The sequence below is a fragment of the Aegilops tauschii genome, chromosome 1, assembly GCF_002575655.3.
Source record: "Aegilops tauschii subsp. strangulata cultivar AL8/78 chromosome 1, Aet v6.0, whole genome shotgun sequence".
NCBI classification, from domain to species: Eukaryota; Viridiplantae; Streptophyta; class Magnoliopsida; order Poales; family Poaceae; genus Aegilops; species Aegilops tauschii.
This window is the reverse complement of record NC_053035.3, coordinates 159,481,647-159,499,869: the sequence shown is the minus strand read 5'-3', so window position 1 is coordinate 159,499,869 and position 18,223 is coordinate 159,481,647. Positions and strand designations below refer to the sequence as shown.

The window sequence follows — 18,223 nt, the reverse complement described above, 5'->3', positions numbered from 1 at the left end:
CCACCCAATCGCCCCCTCCACGCCCCAGATCGCCTCCAGGCCGCTGCCGTCGCCTCCTTGTCGCCGGTGCTCCTCCGTGCGCCGTGGGACTTCGCTGCTCCGTGGAGATCTTCCGGGATGGGGTCCTCCTCTGATATCTCCCTCCCCTTGTTCTTCTTTTTCCTCCTTTGGATCCGTTTTAGTCTAGGGTTTCCTCCTCTACTAGTCTAGGCCAGTCATACCCGTGTGGTAGACTAGGGGCGGATGGGCATTACTGTGGCAGTTCTCCCTGCCGCACTCACTCCCGGATTTCGATCTGGAAGTGGTTGCCGCTGGGCGAACCCCGTGTCCACGGGCCTTGTACCGTGCGCACGGGGCCCCCGTGTCCACGGGCCTTGTACCGTGCGCACGGGACCCCGTGTCCACGGTGGTCAGACCCCCGTGTGCACGGGGTACACAGTGGTGCCAGTCCTCCTTCTTCTCTATCTTCCATTCCTCGCCAGCTTCTCGAGCACTTGTACTTATTTGTGTCTCTCGTGTGTGTTGTGCTTTGTTGTTGTTGTGTTTCAGACTCTGCTGACAAGAGGTCCGAGCTCCGTCGCAAGCGCACCAAGGCAGGTTCCAGGGAATTCTCTTTGGCTCCTCGTCAGCCGTCCGAAGGAAGTGGTCAGGGCTCTGAGATGGGCCGTGTTCGCCGTACCGCCTCCAAGCAGCCAGTGATTGAAGCCTCCGAGGATTCAGAAGAGGAGTATGATTCGCAGGAAGATGCTCACTATGAGAACCCCGCAGATGCAGAGATAGAAGATGAGGATGATTCTGCTGATGATGTTAATGAGGAGGGAGAGGAACATGTGCTCCCAGGAGGTCGGAATGTCAAGAATCTACCTCTCTCTAAGTGGACCAAGCCAGAGCTTTGGGCTTGCAGGAAGGATTTCCCCTATGTGCCAAACACTGATGCAGGGGTTGACCCAAGATTCAAGAATGATTTTCAACACCGGGTGTTCTCTGAGCTGATCATGACCAAGAAAAACAAGTTTGCCCCCCACAAGGAAATCAATGTGGAGGCTCTTCGGGACAATGATCATACCTATCCCGGTGTGTATAGTGCTCTTGGGAGGCTTGGCTTGATCCCGTTCGTCGCCTTCCACCATCCGTTCAGTGAAGATCTTGTGATGCAGTTCTTTGCCATCGTATACTTCCACAGTGATGAGGCTCGCACTATGACTTGGATGTCTGGCACATATGAGTGTGAGGCCTCCATGGCCAAGTTCTCTGACATCATTCCGTATCGGTTCTTTGCTGAGGAGCATCCTGAGTATGGCCGTGTTCGTGAGACAGGTAGAGACAAGGATGAGATTGCTTTTGCTTACAAGCCAGACAAGGCCTTCACCACCGGTTCTATCAAACATTTGAAGCCAACCTATGATACTATGCGTCACATTCTTAGGTACACGCTTAATCCTAAGACCGGGGACTCTCACAATCTGAGGAGCTCCATGTTGGATATCTTTGTCTACCTTCATAACAAGAAGAAAGTGGATGTTCTGGACTTCATGTTCTTTGAGATCAGGCAGTGTGTTCAGGAGAACAAGTCATGCATCTATGCTCCGTTCATCCAAGCTTTGATTGAGTCCGTCTGTCCCGCCAGGTACATTGCCAAGTACCGCACCTCCTTTCCGAAGCGTGATTCCAACTGGCTTCCGGCTGCTCCTCCACCATATGTGCCTCCCAAGAAGGGGCGCAACCCCAGGCCTGAGGATCGTGCTACCTACACTGAGGGATGTTCATCCTATTTGCGGATTCCGCGTAGCAAAGGCAAGCAAGTTGCTACTGATGCCAGTTTCACCAGAGAGGAGAAGAAGTCTCTTCTGAAGACCGTGAGCAACATGTTCAAAATGTGTCAGTCCATTCAGCGCCGTCAGGTCAAGGAGATCAACAAGGGCAAGCTGGTGAGGCGTCAGGAGAAGGCTGAGCGTGCTGCAGCTAGTGAGGAGGTTGGTCCAGGGTCCGAGGACATCGACAGTGTGGCCACAGCTCGTTCTTTTCCCTTGGGGGGATGGCAGTTTGATGATGATGATGATGCTTCGAGCGCACCTCCTCTTGTCTAGAGTCTCGTTAGCATCGCCTTTTCCCTTTTTGTTGTCTTGATGACAAAGGGGGAGAAGTGTTCTATTAGGGGCGTTTGCAGTTGGTTTCAGTTGGGTGAGATCTCAAGGCCTCGTTTCTTGTTTGTTCTGGTTGTGTTTATTTGGCTTGAGATACTCTTATTTACTTGCTTTCGCGGTGTGGTCGTGAGCTACCTAGTCTATGTGAGAGACTATCTACTTTATGGAATTTATCTATGCTTATGTTGATATATCTTGTGGAGTATGATCAAGATTCTATATGTTAGTCTCACGTTTTCTGCTCACCACACTTGCATGTGATCTAGGCACCGTGTTGGGTTTTATTATGTTGATCACATGCCTTGACAATGTGGATCTAGGGGGAGACTCATATGTGTGTGCTTGATGCATAATCAAGCATTTTTTTCCTTGCACATATATAGGGGGAGCTCCTTTGATCAACTATTGTCGCATGGCTGTTTACTTAAGTTGTATCCTATATGCCATGTCCTAACCATGTTGTCATCAATGCACCAAAAAGGGGGAGATTGAAAGTGCAAGTATCACTTAGATTATATTTTGGTGTGATGACAATGTAGTTAGTGGAACTAATGTTGGTTGCTAAAGTTTATCTCAGGACATTGGTTCCAAGGTGTCCATTGATGGAGGTGTGCGACCCCCCAGTCCAAAAAGATCAAAGGCGTGGTTACCGGCGACTCGAAGGTTTTTCGTTTTGGTTCGATTTGAGTCGTAGGTAAAACCGCACTATCAAGAGGGGTCTTCGTGGAATTAGTGTCGTGTGGGAATGCCTCCAAGACAGATACACCAGCCCTCCTACACCTCCTCAGATATTCCACTTGTTGTGTGCTTTGCCGTGGTGTCCTGTGATGTTTTCATCAGAAATCTTCTGGACACCCCGTGTGCACGGTGTCTCTGACCCCCGTGCGCACGGGGTAGTCAGAATATTTCTGGACACCCCGTGCGCACGAGGCTGACTTGGCCCGTGCGCACGGGGTACCTCGAAACTCACTGGACACCCCGTGCGCACGGGGCTGACTTGGCCCGTGCGCACGGGGTACCTCGCATCTCACTGGACACCCCGTGCGCACGGGGCTGACTTGGCCCGTGCGCACGGGGTCCAACGGGCAGAAATCCCCCCCCCCCCCCCGGCCAAGAACACTATAAAAGCCCCCTTCTTCCTCCTCCATCCAGGAACCCTAATGTCTTGTTGAGCTCCTCCATTGCTACATCCCATTTTGCTCACTACTCTCAATCCCTCCACCCAATCTTGTTGAAACTTTGGGGATTGGGAGAGCAAGACCCGATCTACACTTTGACCAAACCAAATCGCATTCCTCGCAACATTCATCCACCATGACTTGTTACTCTTGGAGCTTGGGCTCCTAGGCGGTTAGAGGTTCCTCCGAAAGCTTCCTTGCTTGTGGTGTGCTCCGGAGAAGTTTGTAAAGGTGTGGTGGTCGCCTTCAAGACCAACCCCGAGTGATTCGAGGCTCATCCGTTGGGGGTGACTCGAAGGAGATTACGGTGAGCCTTCGGTGGCGTTCCGCAAGCTTTGGCTCCGGCACCGCTCCAAATGGAGAGTAGCTCTTCCCCAAGGAAGAGTGAACTTCGGGATAAAATCCGCGTCCTCGTCTCACTTGTGGTTATTCCTTTCCCGCACTTTACTTAGCCTTGTATGCTAGTTGGCTTGCTAATTAGTTTGTTGCCTAGCATACTTAGCTTAGAACTTGCTTGTCATATAGGTTGTGTTCACCTAGTTGCATATCTAGTGAACCCTTTTTTATCCGCTAAGCCTTAAAATTGACAAGAAAGAGTAAAATTTGTAGTCTCCTATTCACCCCCCCTCTAGTCGACCGTATCGATCCTTTCAATCTGCGACGTGTTGATCTTACGAGGCCGGGCATGACCCAGAAAAGTGTGTCCGGCCAAATGGGATCGAGCGTGTTGGGTTATGTGGTGCACCCCTGCAGGGAAGTTTGTCTATTCGAATAGTCGTGTCCCTCGGTAAAAGGACGACCCGGAGTTGTACCTTGACCTTATGACAACTAGAACCGGATACTGAATAAAATACACCCTTCCAAGTGCCAGATACAACCCGGTGACCGCTCTCTAACAGGGCGACGAGGAGGGGATCGCCGGGTAGGATTATGCTATGCGATGCTACTTGGAGGACTTCAATCTACTCTCTTCTACATGCTGCAAGATGGAGATGGCCAGAAGCGTAGTCTTCGACAGGAATAGCTATCCCCCTCTTATTCTGGCATTCTGCAGTTCAGTCCACTGATATGACCCTTTACACATATACCCATGCATATGTAGTGTAGCTCCTTGCTTGCGAGTACTTTGGATGAGTACTCACGGTTGCTTCTCTCCCTCTTTTCCCCCTTTCCTTTTTATCTGGTTGTCGCAACCAGATGCTGGAGTCCAGGAGCCAGATGCCACCGTCGTCGACGACACCTACGACACTGGAGGTGACTACTACTACGTGCAGCCCGCTGACGACGACCAGGAGTAGTTAGGAGGATCCCAGGCAGGAGGCCTGCGCCTCGTTCGATCTGTATCCCAGTTTGTGCTAGCCTTCTTAAGGCAAACTTGTTTAACTTGTGTCTGTACTCAGATATTGTTGCTTCCGCTGACTCGTCTGTGATCAAGCACTTGTATTCGAGCCCTCGAGGCCCCTGGCTTGTATTATGATGCTTGTATGACTTATTTATGTTTTAGAGTTGTGTTGTGATATCTTCCCGTGAGTCCCTGATCTTGATCGTACACATTTGCGTGCATGATTAGTGTACGGTCAAATTGGGGGCGCCACATTCTCACTCTCCACAAAAGCAAATGCTAGTGGGACGACTTGATTTTGGCCGTCTTGACCTATGGCTGTCAGGATCTGACCCTTGTACTTGCCTGTGAGAAAAGTACCGTCAACACATATCACCGGTCGGCAATGCTTGAAAGCTTCGATGCATACACCGAAAGAGAAGAAGAGACGATGCAACACCCTCACAGTTGGGAACTCTGGCATGAACATGTCTTGGATATCAATATAGGTGCCTGGATTCCGCTGCTGCAGGGTGTGGAGGAGGTGGACAACAGAGTCATATGCATCAAAATAAGAACCAAATCTCCTCTCAAGCGCCGCATGCTTAGCCCTCCAAGCCTTGCCATAAGAAATTCTGTACTTGAACCTGGCGAAGACTTTTGTCTGGACTGCCTTCACTTCCATAGCTTTGCCCTGCACTATCTCATCGTAAAACAATCGAGCAATAAGCGTGGATGAAAGGTTGGCATGATCTTGAGGGATGCAGGGAATAAGACAAGTGTGATTAACTAAGTCACTTATCACCCAACTTGTGCCATACTTAGGGAGAAAGCCGTGCACCCTGGCGGGACAATCTGCGTTCTTGCATACCATTGTTAGGAATTTCTGACTGGACACCTGAGCTGTGAAAACCCTTTGCGTGGACATTACCCAATTAATTATTGCATCCTTCAGGGCTTGCTTGTTCAGATACATAGAACCCGTCGCAATATTGTTCTGGTGATATTGCCAGGCTGAATCATGTCCATCATTCACGGTCATTGCAGATGATAAGTCATGATTCCACCATGCAGGATTCGGGACCTCCTCTGCATTTTCTTCTTATCTGACTCATCAGAATCATCGGCATGACCCCTTTCAACATCGGTGTCTTCTTCTTCCATCTGGTTCTGCATGTGCCCATCTACCTCGTCAGCGTCCACCTCGCCATTGTAATCACCATCGGCATTTCCTCCTTCTACCTGACTACTCTGCCCTGGTTCATAACCATCAGCATTTCCTCCTTCTACCTGACTGCTCTGTCCTTGTTCGTAACCATAAGCATTTCCTCCTTCTACCTGACTGCTCTGTCCTTCATAGCCACCCTCGCCTTCATGTGCAGTGACCTCCTTCACGATGGGAAGCACTAAAGCAACAGGATTGCATCCCCTTCGTTCACAACCTTGTAACCACCGCACCCAATCGGAGTCTCCCTCTATTGGCCTCAAATAAAAGTAAATTATTGAACTTGACCGTGTCCACAATGCATGAACACCGACGGTGTGTGTTTCAGTATCAAGACCTAAACTTGCCGCAATCCATTCTTTCAACTGACTGACAGACCATGTTTGTGGTGCGCTCATTGGCACCTCTATGTGAGTAAATTCACTCAGATCTGCTCCCATCTCAGTTGTTTGGACAGTACCAGGACCGTAGTAAAATCTGAACTTCACTACATCGGACATCTCGACTCACCTATTTTTTTTTCAACAACGAAATACAAGTATTAAGCAACAACTTAATATCCCCACTAACAAATATTAGACATGTCTATATATTACCTAGCTATATATTACAGAATATTAATGGAGCAACTAATAGAATTCACACACCTACAAGTATATTACGAATATTTGCCGTAGCAACTACAAATATTGACAGATTAATATATTTGACTGGACTGCCTATATTACGGACCTTTTTCGAAACTACTACAAATACTGACACTCCTAAATACTTGACATCCACATATAGTACGGATTATTACCGGAGCAACTACACATTTTTACACAACTAATTAGTTGACATCTAAATATATTTACGTATACTACCGGGGCAAATAACAATAATCGCACACCTAATTTATTTCACATCGAAACATATTAACAAATACTACCGGAGCACCTACGAAAAATAAAATGTTTGCTGAAATATACCCTTGAAGCGTGCGTGCGAACGAAGAACGACGAACGGCGGCCACCAAACTGCCGGTGCTCCGCCTCCAACGAAGAACGACGAACGACAGCTTCACCTCCACCACACTGCCCCAACTTCACCACCACCACACTGCCCCAACTTCACCACCACCACCTCCACCAAAATGCTCACCACGACCACCACGAGCTACCCATCAGTAGATCGAGACCTCTTTTGGCTGTCCTAACTGAGTTGAATCCATTCACGGTGCCAAAATGGCGAAAAACTTGCTCATTTAGGTGTATAAATTGGTGGCATTTTTTTGTAGAGAGAGGAGAAGGTAAGAGAAGAAGAAGAACAGAAGAAATGGGAGGAAGGGGAGGATAAGGACGCAGGGACCAGCCGGCCAGCCGCGCGCGAGGTGGGCAGCACCCTGTCAGCCAGCAGCTGGCCGATCGGCCCGCGGTAGGCCGACAGGGGCACGCCCGCGCCGACAGCTCCCTCCCTCCCCCTCGCGACGTGGCCAGCCCAATCAGAGGCCGACGCGTGCCAGGCGGGCCAGCAGTCGGCCAGCAGCAAGCCGATCGGCCTGCTGTGGGCCGATTAGGTCCAGTCGGCCTGCAGCGGGCCGACGGTGTATTATTTTTGAAAATTATTTTTTCGGCGTAATATTTGTGTAATTTAATAAAAAATGTATTATTTAAAAAAAATTAGCGTTGTTATCCATGTTGAACATGTGAACGTAATTGCTAGTTGGTTAGCTGGATTGGTATTAAGGTGCTGGTCTTGGGTTTGATACGAAGCACTTTTACTTTTATGTTAGTTGAATTTTAAGTCTCTTCTAATAGGCAGGACCCACTGGTCATAGAGGTAAAAAATGCCACCTCTCCCGTCAACATGGGCTTTTTTGTGAAAATATATATCTCAAGGGTGTTTTACAAAAAATAAGGCCACATGCCTCTTTTCTCTGGTCCAGTGGGTGACAGCGGGCCCCACACGCTTAGTCAGCACCGACTCCGTATACAAACGAGATAAGCATTGTATTTGCATGTTAATACCAATTTTTTGCACCACTTTGATGTACACCGCAACTTCTAGCTCCAAAGTGACTGTTTACACCAAGTTGTAGCACCACCAGTGTAATTGACTCTTTTTATAAGTAAAATTGTCATCCGAAGAAAAACCAAAAAAAAAAGCTGAAAGTTGTTGTCCAAACAAAAAATTGCCATGCTTCACAACTACAGTTGCCATTCTCGAATAACTAAACTTGCCATCAAAAAAGTCATGGCGGAATTGCTTCGTGCCGCACATGTGGCACTTATTAGGGTTCAAAATTTAATGTTTTTTCCACTAGAAAAGAGTGGAGTTTCCCTGCAAAAAAAAGTGTGGTGTTTGACATTTGAAAAAAAGCATTTCTGGCACAGAGGAGCATGTGCTCTTGAGAGCTAAACTGGATTTCCAAAAAAATTAGCAAAATAATATTTTTATTCCGTTAAGTTTAGGGGATTGATTAGAAACAATATTTTTTTAGAAGAGAAAATATACTCCACTAAATTATACTCCCGCCTTTCCGGTTTATAGGGCTTATCTCAAATTTTTTTAGTTTTCCCATTTTATAAGTCTCAATTTGGTTATTCCCCATCACATGTTCAGATTTTAAGGTGTAATAAATCATTGCATGCAAGTATTAAGAGAAAATTTATCAGTGCATGTACTTTATGCATGCATGCATTGTAATTAATGCATTGGTAAACACAATTTTTTGAAGAAAGCAAGCGCATTAATTGAGTAGTTTTGCAAACTACAAAAATTGTTTCACCACTCACCATCTACCTTATTGGTGAGATTTTTGAATTAAGCCTTATAAATCGGAAAGGAGGTAGTAAAGGGTGGGTTAGAGATGCCCTAATGCCAGCAACAATATTAGGTAGGAAGACCGCTTCTTGGGACCGACTTTCAACATATCCCCATTAGGCTTTTCTTTTTTACTTTGCTCTCAGGACACGGCACACAACTTTTGCACGAATGGCGACAGATGATTGAATTGGCCACAGAAAAATTAGAATCAGAGAGGATCACCGGAGCAGATTACATTACAGCACACATTTTGTCCTCCGGAGATTGCGCAAGATCACTTTATCATTTCTTTTCCGGGAAGCTAGCTAGCGAAGATCACAATTAGTATCAATTTTAGAAATGGTTGCCGCACAACTAATTTGGGGAATCTAATGATGTCGGTGTACACGTATGCCAATTCGCGGATCCATTGACGCCTTGGAGGGCATCCATCCAACCCATGGACCTGTCAAATCATCAGATGTCCCTCAAAGTGCCCTACAATCTGCCGCAGGTAGGTAGAGAGAGACGACGCGAATCAAAATCATTCACCGCGCCGTTCATCGCCAGAACAAGACAAATATTCGATCCCGTATAATATAAGTATAAACAATGGGATTCGCCGTATATTTGTTACGAGTATAATAGCATGAAGAACATGATGGGGGTGGGGTGGGGTGAAGCGAAGGTAGCGCAGAACGTGCAGCCACATATCCACGATCCATCCATATATTGGACGGGACTGAAACTGAGCGCACTCACCTCACCACCACCTTCTTCTCGGCCGAAACGTACGGTTCAACGTCGAGCGCTAGGTATCGAGGCGAAGAGCATTGACCATGAGGAAGGTGTGCCCCAACCTAGACCGGGAGGACGGCCTCGACACCGTGCTGGAGGTGCCGGTCCCCGAGCTCCACCAGGAGGTGCCGGCCCGCCGGCGCCGCACGGTCAACCTCAAGGCGTGGATGCGGTCGCACATGCACATCGATCACCAGCATATGCATCGCCGTGACGGCGTGCAGGCCATGCTCGGCGTGATGGGCGCGCCGCTGGTGCCTCAGCCCGTGCAGCCCAGGAGGCCCATGGGCGGACGTGACAGCAAGGAGCCCCTGGTAAGTCCCGTACCGTACGTGCTTGGATTTCATTTTACCACCGATCGATCCACTGGATCATCATTCAGCCAGCGGGAATGCGGGATATCGATATTTGTGATTTTCACGGCTAATGAACGGTCCTTGTATTTTCAGGAGCTATCCAAGGCGAGGTATATAGTGGAGCAGTACGTGGCGGCGGCCGGCGGCGAGGCGGCGCTGAGCGCGGCGACTAGCATGTTCGCCATGGGGAAGGTGCGGATGAGCAGCACTACATCCAAGAGCAGCAAGGCAACAAAGAAGGGAATGGGCGAGGTGCACGGGGGATTTGTGGTGTGGCAGAAGAAGCCGGAGCTCTGGTGCGTGGAGATGGTCGTGGCCAGTGGCACCAAGATGAGCGCCGGCAGCGACGGCAAGGTTGCGTGGCGCCAGACGCCGTGGCAGCAGCAGGCCCACGCCTCCCGGGGACTGCCGCGACCGATCCGCAGATGCGTTCAGGGTTTGGACCCCAAATCCACGGCGGATCTCTTCTCCAGCGCCGCGTCTGTCGGCGAGGAAGCAGTCGACGGCGTGGACTGCTTCGTGCTCCGCGTCGACGCGGAACCCTCCGCTCTGCACGCCCGCAGTGGCGCCGACGTGGAGGTGATCCGGCACGCGCTATGGGGATACTTCAGCCAGAGGACGGGGCTGCTCGTCCGTCTCGAGGACAGCCACCTGCTGCGCATCCCCAGGCCGGCCGACGCAGCTTCCGCGAGCATGTACTGGGAGACCACCATGGCGTCCACCATCGGCGACTACCGCCCCGTCGACGGCATCAACATCGCGCACGCCGGCCGCACCGTCGTCTCGGTGTCCCCGTTCACGAGGGCCGCCGGAGCAGTAGACGAGGCCGACGCCGACGTCGACGCGCGCAGGAAGAGACCGTGCACGTGCATGGAGGAGACGTGGAGCATCGAGGAGGTGGAGTTCAACATTGCGGGGCTGTCCACGGAGTGCTTCCTGCCTCCCAGGGACCTTGTGCTCAGCGATTCCAAAGACCAGCCGCGGCACAACAAGGAGCAAGGCGATAAGGCGGCAAAGGGTGCTCGGGACGGCGACGGTGGCTGCGGGATCCGCGCGGCTGTGCCGAGAAAGCCACTTGTTCCGGTTGTGACTGGACTAGGTTGGTTTGGTCCGGCCAAGGTTGCCGCGGTTGACACCTTAGACGCTGCCGACGAGTCCAAAGACACCACGTACGCATCCACAAGATGAGATGGAGCCGTATGTAGGGCGGCATAATAGGCACTAGCTTGACGGAGGCGCGCTTTGCCGCGCCCGTCAGCAAATTTGAGATGTACTACTTCGTTTCTTTCTCTACGATGGACATCCAAAAGCTTCGTGTATGCATCAATTACAAGTGAAACACAGGAAAACGTCTTCATCTGTGAGCAACTCCTTTTTTTCTTCCGAACACGCAATGTATCTTTTCATTGATAGACATGAGAGGACAAACATAAAAAGAAGAAGGCACCACACTAAGTGTGAGTTGGAGCAGAAGAATTAAGGGGTGCTCATCCCTCCAACACACGACAAACTAAACACGCCTAGCCCAATCTCATAGAACGCAGAGCACAAAATGCCGCGTCACATCCAAAGTAGGATACTCCGGAAGGACGACAAAACATTGGACCAAATTAGATCGACGTACCGTCCACCCAAACCGCCAAGTGGACAGCAAAAACCAGTCAGACCTGAGAAAGGCGACGTCCAAGAGTCACCGATGACGGAGTACATTGCGTCCCAAAGGCTCATACGCACGGTAGCATAGTTCACCAACCCGAGTGGATTGCACAGAGACCGAAGCTCGCTGAAATCACCAATGCCAACCGTGAAAGGGGATTGGGGTTCCACCGAGACGCTTCGAACGAAGTGTGTGACACTTATTGACGGAGTCAAAACTAGCAGAGGTTCCGAGCTAATAGTCTTGAAACAATGGTAACAGTATCAATTCTCAAAAAAAATCCCGCACGGATATCCTTAGCCACAAAGTGGTTATCCTTGAACACAAAGTATTTCTGCGCTCGGTATGTGATAGCATGACCTAGCTCTGACAACACATCAATTCTCAAAATATGTCTACATACATATATGTAGTCCATAGTGAAATCTCTAAAAGGGCTTATATTTATAAACGAAAGGAGTAGAATGCTCCCCAAAATAACAATCCAGTTTTTGGCACATGCTCCAAACAGGAAATGACCCAGTTCTCTAGAGAGTTAGTAAATCCAATACATAACCGTACAAGGCCAAGGGGTCGGATTCCCAACAAGCAAAAGCCAATCTATGCATCCAAACTGATAACTGAACTCTCCAAACCTCCAACATCAAAAACTCGGCCAACACCCTGACAGGAAACAAGGTCTCAATCCAAAGAAAGCGCTCACCCCGTATACTACTAGGCAATCCTGTGGAACAAATTCATACTCACTTGTTGCATCATGCCCTAGCCTACTGTTCTATTCAATTGCTGTCGGTAAAATCAGCGTCTATGACGTCACCACCATCGCCTGTCTTCTCAGATGGGCCTGTAGAGTCAGCAGCGCCGTCAGCTCCAGGGGTAGGGCCCGACCCCTGCTGCTGGTAGAGGGACTGACCAAGCTGCATCACTTCTTGGTTCAACGCAGCTAGTGCATCCTTTATCGTCTGTGTCGATCCACCAGCAACGGCGTCCTGGAGTTCCTTGAGCTTCCCCTCCACCTTCTCCTTGACATCGCCTGGGACCTTGTCTCCGAGCTCCTTCAGTTGTTTCTCAGTCTGGTAGATCACAGACTCTGCCTGGTTCTTGGTGTCAATTGCGTCCCTCTTCTCCTTGTCCTCCGCCGCGAATTTTTCAGCTTCTTCCACCATCTTCTCTACCTGAATAGTTTTTCATTCATGTTAGTCCAAAGGATCAGCAAAGTTTTACACTATGCAAATTGAAAAGTTTCCGTTATATTGAGTACCTCATCCTTTGGCAGTGTGCTGGCTCCAGTGATCGTAATGTCCTGCTTCTTCCCAGTGCCCTTATCCACCGCAGCAACAGACAGAATGCCATTGGCATCAATATCAAACTTGACTTCAATTTGGGGAACACCACGCGGAGCAGGAGGAATTCCATCAAGCCTGAAGCTACCAAGGGATTTATTGTCCCTAACAAACTCTCTTTCTCCTTGGAGAACATTAATCTCCACACTAGTCTGTCCATCAGCAGCCGTTGAAAAGACCTCTGACTTGGAGGTAGGGAGGGTTGTATTCCTTGGGATAATCTTGGTCATCACCCCACCCAGTGTCTCCAAACCAAGAGACAGTGGCGTAACATCAAGAAGCACAATATCGCTCACATCACCCGACAATACTCCTGCCTGTTGACATTTTGCATGTGAGATACACCAGACAGTTCAATCTAGCATGTTACCATTCTAGAAACATATGAGAGATAATCAGCCAGCGCTGATGCCATAGCCAAAAGCCACAACATAGCAACAACACTATCTAGTAGGCCAAACAAACAGTTTACCATATTCTTTTGGCAATTTCACTTTGAGAGCTGTGTCTGGGGCCATATGTTCGGCCCAAATTTTGCAAGACAGATTATTATCTGCTTACATTTTAATAAAGAGGTATAGGATAGGAACATCAGGTTCCTAACTTTGGTGACTATGAAGAAATGATTTTCATGAACTCACCTGCACTGCTGCTCCAAGAGCAACAACCTCATCGGGATTGACTGTCACATTGGGATCCTTTCCCGTCATTTTCTTCACAAGATCCTGAACAGCTGGAATTCTTGTGGAACCACCCACAAGAATCACCTCGTCTATTTCTTTAAGTGACAACTTCGCATCTCTAAGAGAATTGTCGACAGGTGTCCTCAGCCTGAAAGACACTTAAAAATAAAAATACTAGCAACAATTGGCTAAACTAAATACAGCCATAACACTCGCCAGATATTCAAAAAAGCAGTTGTTAAAAGCATGTGAAGACAACCATGCAGACATGTATGCTTTCATCCAAATATTAACATGAGGCGTGATACTGTACCTGTCAAGAAGATCTGAGCATAGCTCCTCAAATTTACCCCTGGTAAGTGTTGTCTCAATATGCTTGGGCCCATCAGCAGTAGCTGTAATGAAAGGTAAACTGAAAAAACCAATAACAGGTTTAGAAACTGAATTACAAAAAGCACAATGTTTGACACCAAAATGGGAGGCTGAGCCAACCAACCTGATATTTGTTTGGGTCAACGATGACAATTCCATCTTGGCCTTCTCAGCTGCTTCTGTAAGACGCTGGAGAGCTTGCTTGTCTTTTAGCAGGTCAATACCCTCATCATTCTTGAAGCTCCCAGCCAGCCAATCAACAATTCTCTGGTAACAGAATTATTTGTGAGAACATATAAATCATGCAGAATCATAAAAAAGGTGCTGAAGACTCATGCGAACAAGGGCGAAGGTTATCAGTAAGTGTGAGATAAGGATGTTATTTCATCTCTTTGGCTGTCAAAATGCACATACATACTGCCTAATGCAGATTCTAATAACTGAAAGACACACGACCTCACTGGTAACGAGCATAGATGTTATCTGTAACCAGGGATCCAATGAGAAGCGTAAGATACTTAGAGCCTATTATGCTGCTCACACATTGCTCTCCTGCCTGTAGAAGACTAGAACCAGAGAATTGCAAGCAATTATAACTTTTTTTTGTCAAGTAAGAAACTCAATAAACAGTGAAGTGTACATCCCTTTTGCATTCCTATTATGCAGGCAAGACTACAAACACAGAGTACATATGCAAAATTGAGGTACGTTCTAACCAAACAAACAGCAAACAAGATGAAGCAGACTAAATAAGTTTGAAATCACACACGAGACAGATGGGCATATGAAGAATACCTTGTCAAAGTCATCACCACCAAGGTGAGTATCACCAGATGTAGACAGCACCTCAAAAACACCATCACCAACTTCGAGAACTGAAAGCAGAGCAGTAGGTATAATAAGCGGGGTTATGGACCATATGGTCATACAGATAACAAAAAGAGTAGAACTTGATTAAGAACAATCTTGCATTGCTTATCAAAAAGACTAGAGAGGACAGATGTCTTAAAATAATGGATCAAAATAGAATAATTAGATAAAATAGGTTTCCATTGCTTAACACTCCATCCAATCCAGCATGCAGAAGTAACAGAACATGCTTCCACTAGTATATTATAGCCCTTGCTGGTGCCTGCTTAGTACTTTATGAGGGCCTATACATAGTGTTAGAAGGGAGAAAGAGGGATTGGTGGAATATGTCGTTGTATTGCTTGAGCCTCGTGGGCATATATATAGGAGTACATGATCATCTTGGAGTACAAGGCAAGGCAGGACAAATCCTAGTCTATCTTATGTTTCCTAATGAATCAATATACTCAACACCCCCCCGCAGTCACAACGGTAGCGACGCAGACGGTGAGACTGGAGAAGAATCCGAAGGCAAGCCGACGGACCCCCCCCCCCCCCCCCCCACACACACAATCGTAACGGTCGACGCATCGCGGAGTCGGTGCAGCCGCGGGGACCGCATATCGCGGCACTACGACCCGAAGGGGCGACACACGAGTCGATGCAGCCGCGAAGAGAACCACGGGCGGCGGCGCTGCGGCCCGACGGGGCGACACAGCGGCAGCCCGATGCTCGATCGGCGGAGAGGCGCGCGGTACTCGATGACAATACGTGCACATGCGGTTGATCAGACCGAACGCACGACGAAGACGAAATAGATCGCGTGCTTTCGAGTGATCAAGTCGATTGCTCGCGGGTCGATGAAGTCGCTGAGTACGGACGGAAGGGAATCGGCGTGGTGCGATGCATGCACACCCGCACGCAAGCACACATGCACATGATGCACAAGTAGAAGACTTGCACACGAGATGTAGCAGCGGTGTGGATGGGCAGCCCTCTGGCACATGAGCGGACGACCACACCACGCGGCAGTCCACTATGCCCGCGCGCGGGACGAGCAGGACAGCGCCAGGAGCCGCCACATCAGCCCATGTGACGCCGTTGCATGCGTCAAAGCTGGGTATCCTGCAGCAACTGATCCAGATCTGATCCGTTGTCGGAGTAGAGGCGTGATGCAGATGACAAACGACGGTGAGCGACGCAAACCGATCTTAGATCGGAAAACCAAAAAAGAGACGCCGACCAAAGCGACCGGCGAGAGAGAAAAACCCGGATCAAAGGATCGGAAAAAAGACTCTCTAGGGCAGCCGGTCGACATGACCGGCGGACGAACCCTAGGTACGGGCGGCGCAGCCCCCGGCGACGGTCATGGAGGCCGACCGCCCCAGGGGCGGCGCGCAAGTGCGGAAGCGGCGCGGCTAGGGTTTAGGATCGACTTGCGATAGATACCATGTTAGAAGGGAGAAAGAGGGATTGGTGGAATATGTCATTGTATTGCTTGAGCCTCATGGGCATATATATAGGAGTACATGATCATCTTGGAGTACAAGGCAAGGCAGGACAAATCCTAGTCTATCTTATGTTTCCTAATGAATCAATATACTCAACACATAGATTTTCTACTACGGGAGCCTATACATATATTTTCCATAAGACAGACGAATGTTAAAGAACTTATTGTTGATCAAACAACATTTATTCTGCCATAAGATTACATTTTTGCAGTGCAATGTAACAAATTATGTAACCTGCGTATCTGGACAGATTTCAGTGAACTGAAGTAACACAGAATACATCGAATAGTTGACCACCGAAAGCTTATCTATAGTCATATTTTTCATGGTGCTGCATGATCAGTATAAGTAAATATGTAGCTACTTTGATTATTAACTACTGAAACTATGCAGATTGCAGCAGTTACTGGGCGTCAATTTTCCTTGCAATGGGCATACATAAGACCTCAAAATTCATGATACATACCTGAAACATCAAAGGTGCCTCCTCCCAGGTCAAAAACCAGAATTGTTTCATTGTTCTTTTTTTCAAAACCATATGCCAACGATGCCGCGGTAGGCTCGTTTATGATACGGAGAACATCCAGGCCTGCAATGCGGCCGGCATCTTTTGTAGCCGTCCTCTGGGAGTCATTGAAATAAGCAGGAACCGTGATCACTGCCTTGGTGACTTTGTCATTTAAAAACTTTGACGCATCATCAACCAGCTTTCTCAGGACCTGGATAATAAAGGATGTTCAGAAACACTTGCAAATCTGATAGAAAGGTAACACCTGGAAAGTGAACCGACAACTGATATATACACAGCTAAAAGAATGAGCATATACACTGCTATTCATCTCTAATAGAACTTCTTGAACAATTTGCAAAATAATAAAGCATCTACATCACTGGGCGGTATCAATTCGGCTGTACTCACGTTTTCCATAGTGACTGTTTACAGTTATGTAGAACAGTTTGTCTAATTCACATCTAGATGTTTTTTAAGGATGTCACATCTAAAGTTTCACAAATAACGCAGCAACAAGGGACCGAAAAAAATAGACCACAAGTATAGTGGACATGAGGTTAGATGTGACATAACTATGTCACATCTAGATGTGTCCTAGACAGACCCTTATTTATTTACCTGTGCAGAGATCTCCTCCGCGGCGAACTGCTTGCCAATTGCTGGGCAATCGAGCTTGACGTTGCCGTTATCGTCCCGGACAAGGCGGTAGGAAACCTGCTTGGACTCCTCGGCGACCTCGTTCATCTTTCGGCCGATGAACCTCTTGACTGAGAAGAAGGTGTTCTCCGGGTTGACCACCGCCTGCCTCTTGGCGATCTGTCCCACCAGCCGGTCCCCGGCCTTGGTGTAGGCCACGACCGACGGCGTGGTCCGCGCGCCCTCGGCGTTGGTGACGATGGTGGGCTTGCCGCCCTCCATCGCCGCGACCGCTGAGTTGGTGGTCCCGAGGTCGATCCCCACCACCTTCTCGCAGGCGACGCGCAGTGGCCGCCACCGCCGCCCACCACGGCCGTACACCACCGCGGCCGTTCGGAGGTTGACGGAGGGGCGCCGGGCGCCGTGGTGGACGAAGAAGGGGGTCGACGTGGGGAAGGTCGTGGTCGCCATGGCTGAGAGCACGAGCAGTAACCCAGGGGGTAGGGATTGGTGGGGGTGCGAAACCCTACAAGGGGCAGGAAGTTGAAGGAAGGGGCTGGTGGATTCGCGTGGGTTTTGCGGGATTGAGAGAAGAGAAATGGCGAGAGGCCTGGGGAAGGATAAGGAACGGGAGGAAGGTTTTATAGGGTTTTCGATTCGTGTGGGGAAGACGCGCTGGGAGCCAGCCTGTGGCTTTCTTCTGCCCTGCTTTTGGTATTTTCGCGTTCTAGATGTTCCTATTTTGGCGTTCTATAGATGTTTTTGACGCTTCCAGAATTTTAAGGAACCTTCCTAGTCTTATTTTGATGTTTTTATTGCTTGGCGCTGTTATAAACCTTCTCGATAAAA

The 18,223-nt window shown here is 48.7% G+C and overlaps 2 protein-coding genes across 2 annotated transcripts; one reads left to right on the top strand and one right to left on the bottom strand.

The window, feature by feature from the left end:
* Positions 1-9,378: 9,378 nt before the first annotated feature.
* On the top strand, positions 9,379-11,143 carry LOC109787240 (uncharacterized). The gene is made up of 2 exons (XM_020345798.4): positions 9,379-9,767; positions 9,903-11,143. Exons 1-2 carry the CDS (start codon positions 9,495-9,497, stop codon positions 10,995-10,997), a joined length of 1,368 nt encoding a protein of 455 aa, XP_020201387.1. The 5' UTR covers positions 9,379-9,494; the 3' UTR covers positions 10,998-11,143.
* A 743-nt stretch (positions 11,144-11,886) lies between these two features.
* Positions 11,887-18,211, bottom strand: LOC109787241 (heat shock 70 kDa protein 6, chloroplastic). The gene is made up of 8 exons (XM_020345799.4): positions 17,357-18,211; positions 16,694-16,946; positions 14,660-14,739; positions 13,989-14,131; positions 13,806-13,904; positions 13,451-13,640; positions 12,728-13,126; positions 11,887-12,641 (listed from the first exon to the last, which is right to left on the bottom strand). Exons 1-8 carry the CDS (start codon positions 17,843-17,845, stop codon positions 12,246-12,248), a joined length of 2,049 nt encoding a protein of 682 aa, XP_020201388.1. The 5' UTR covers positions 17,846-18,211; the 3' UTR covers positions 11,887-12,245.
* Positions 18,212-18,223: the final 12 nt, after the last annotated feature.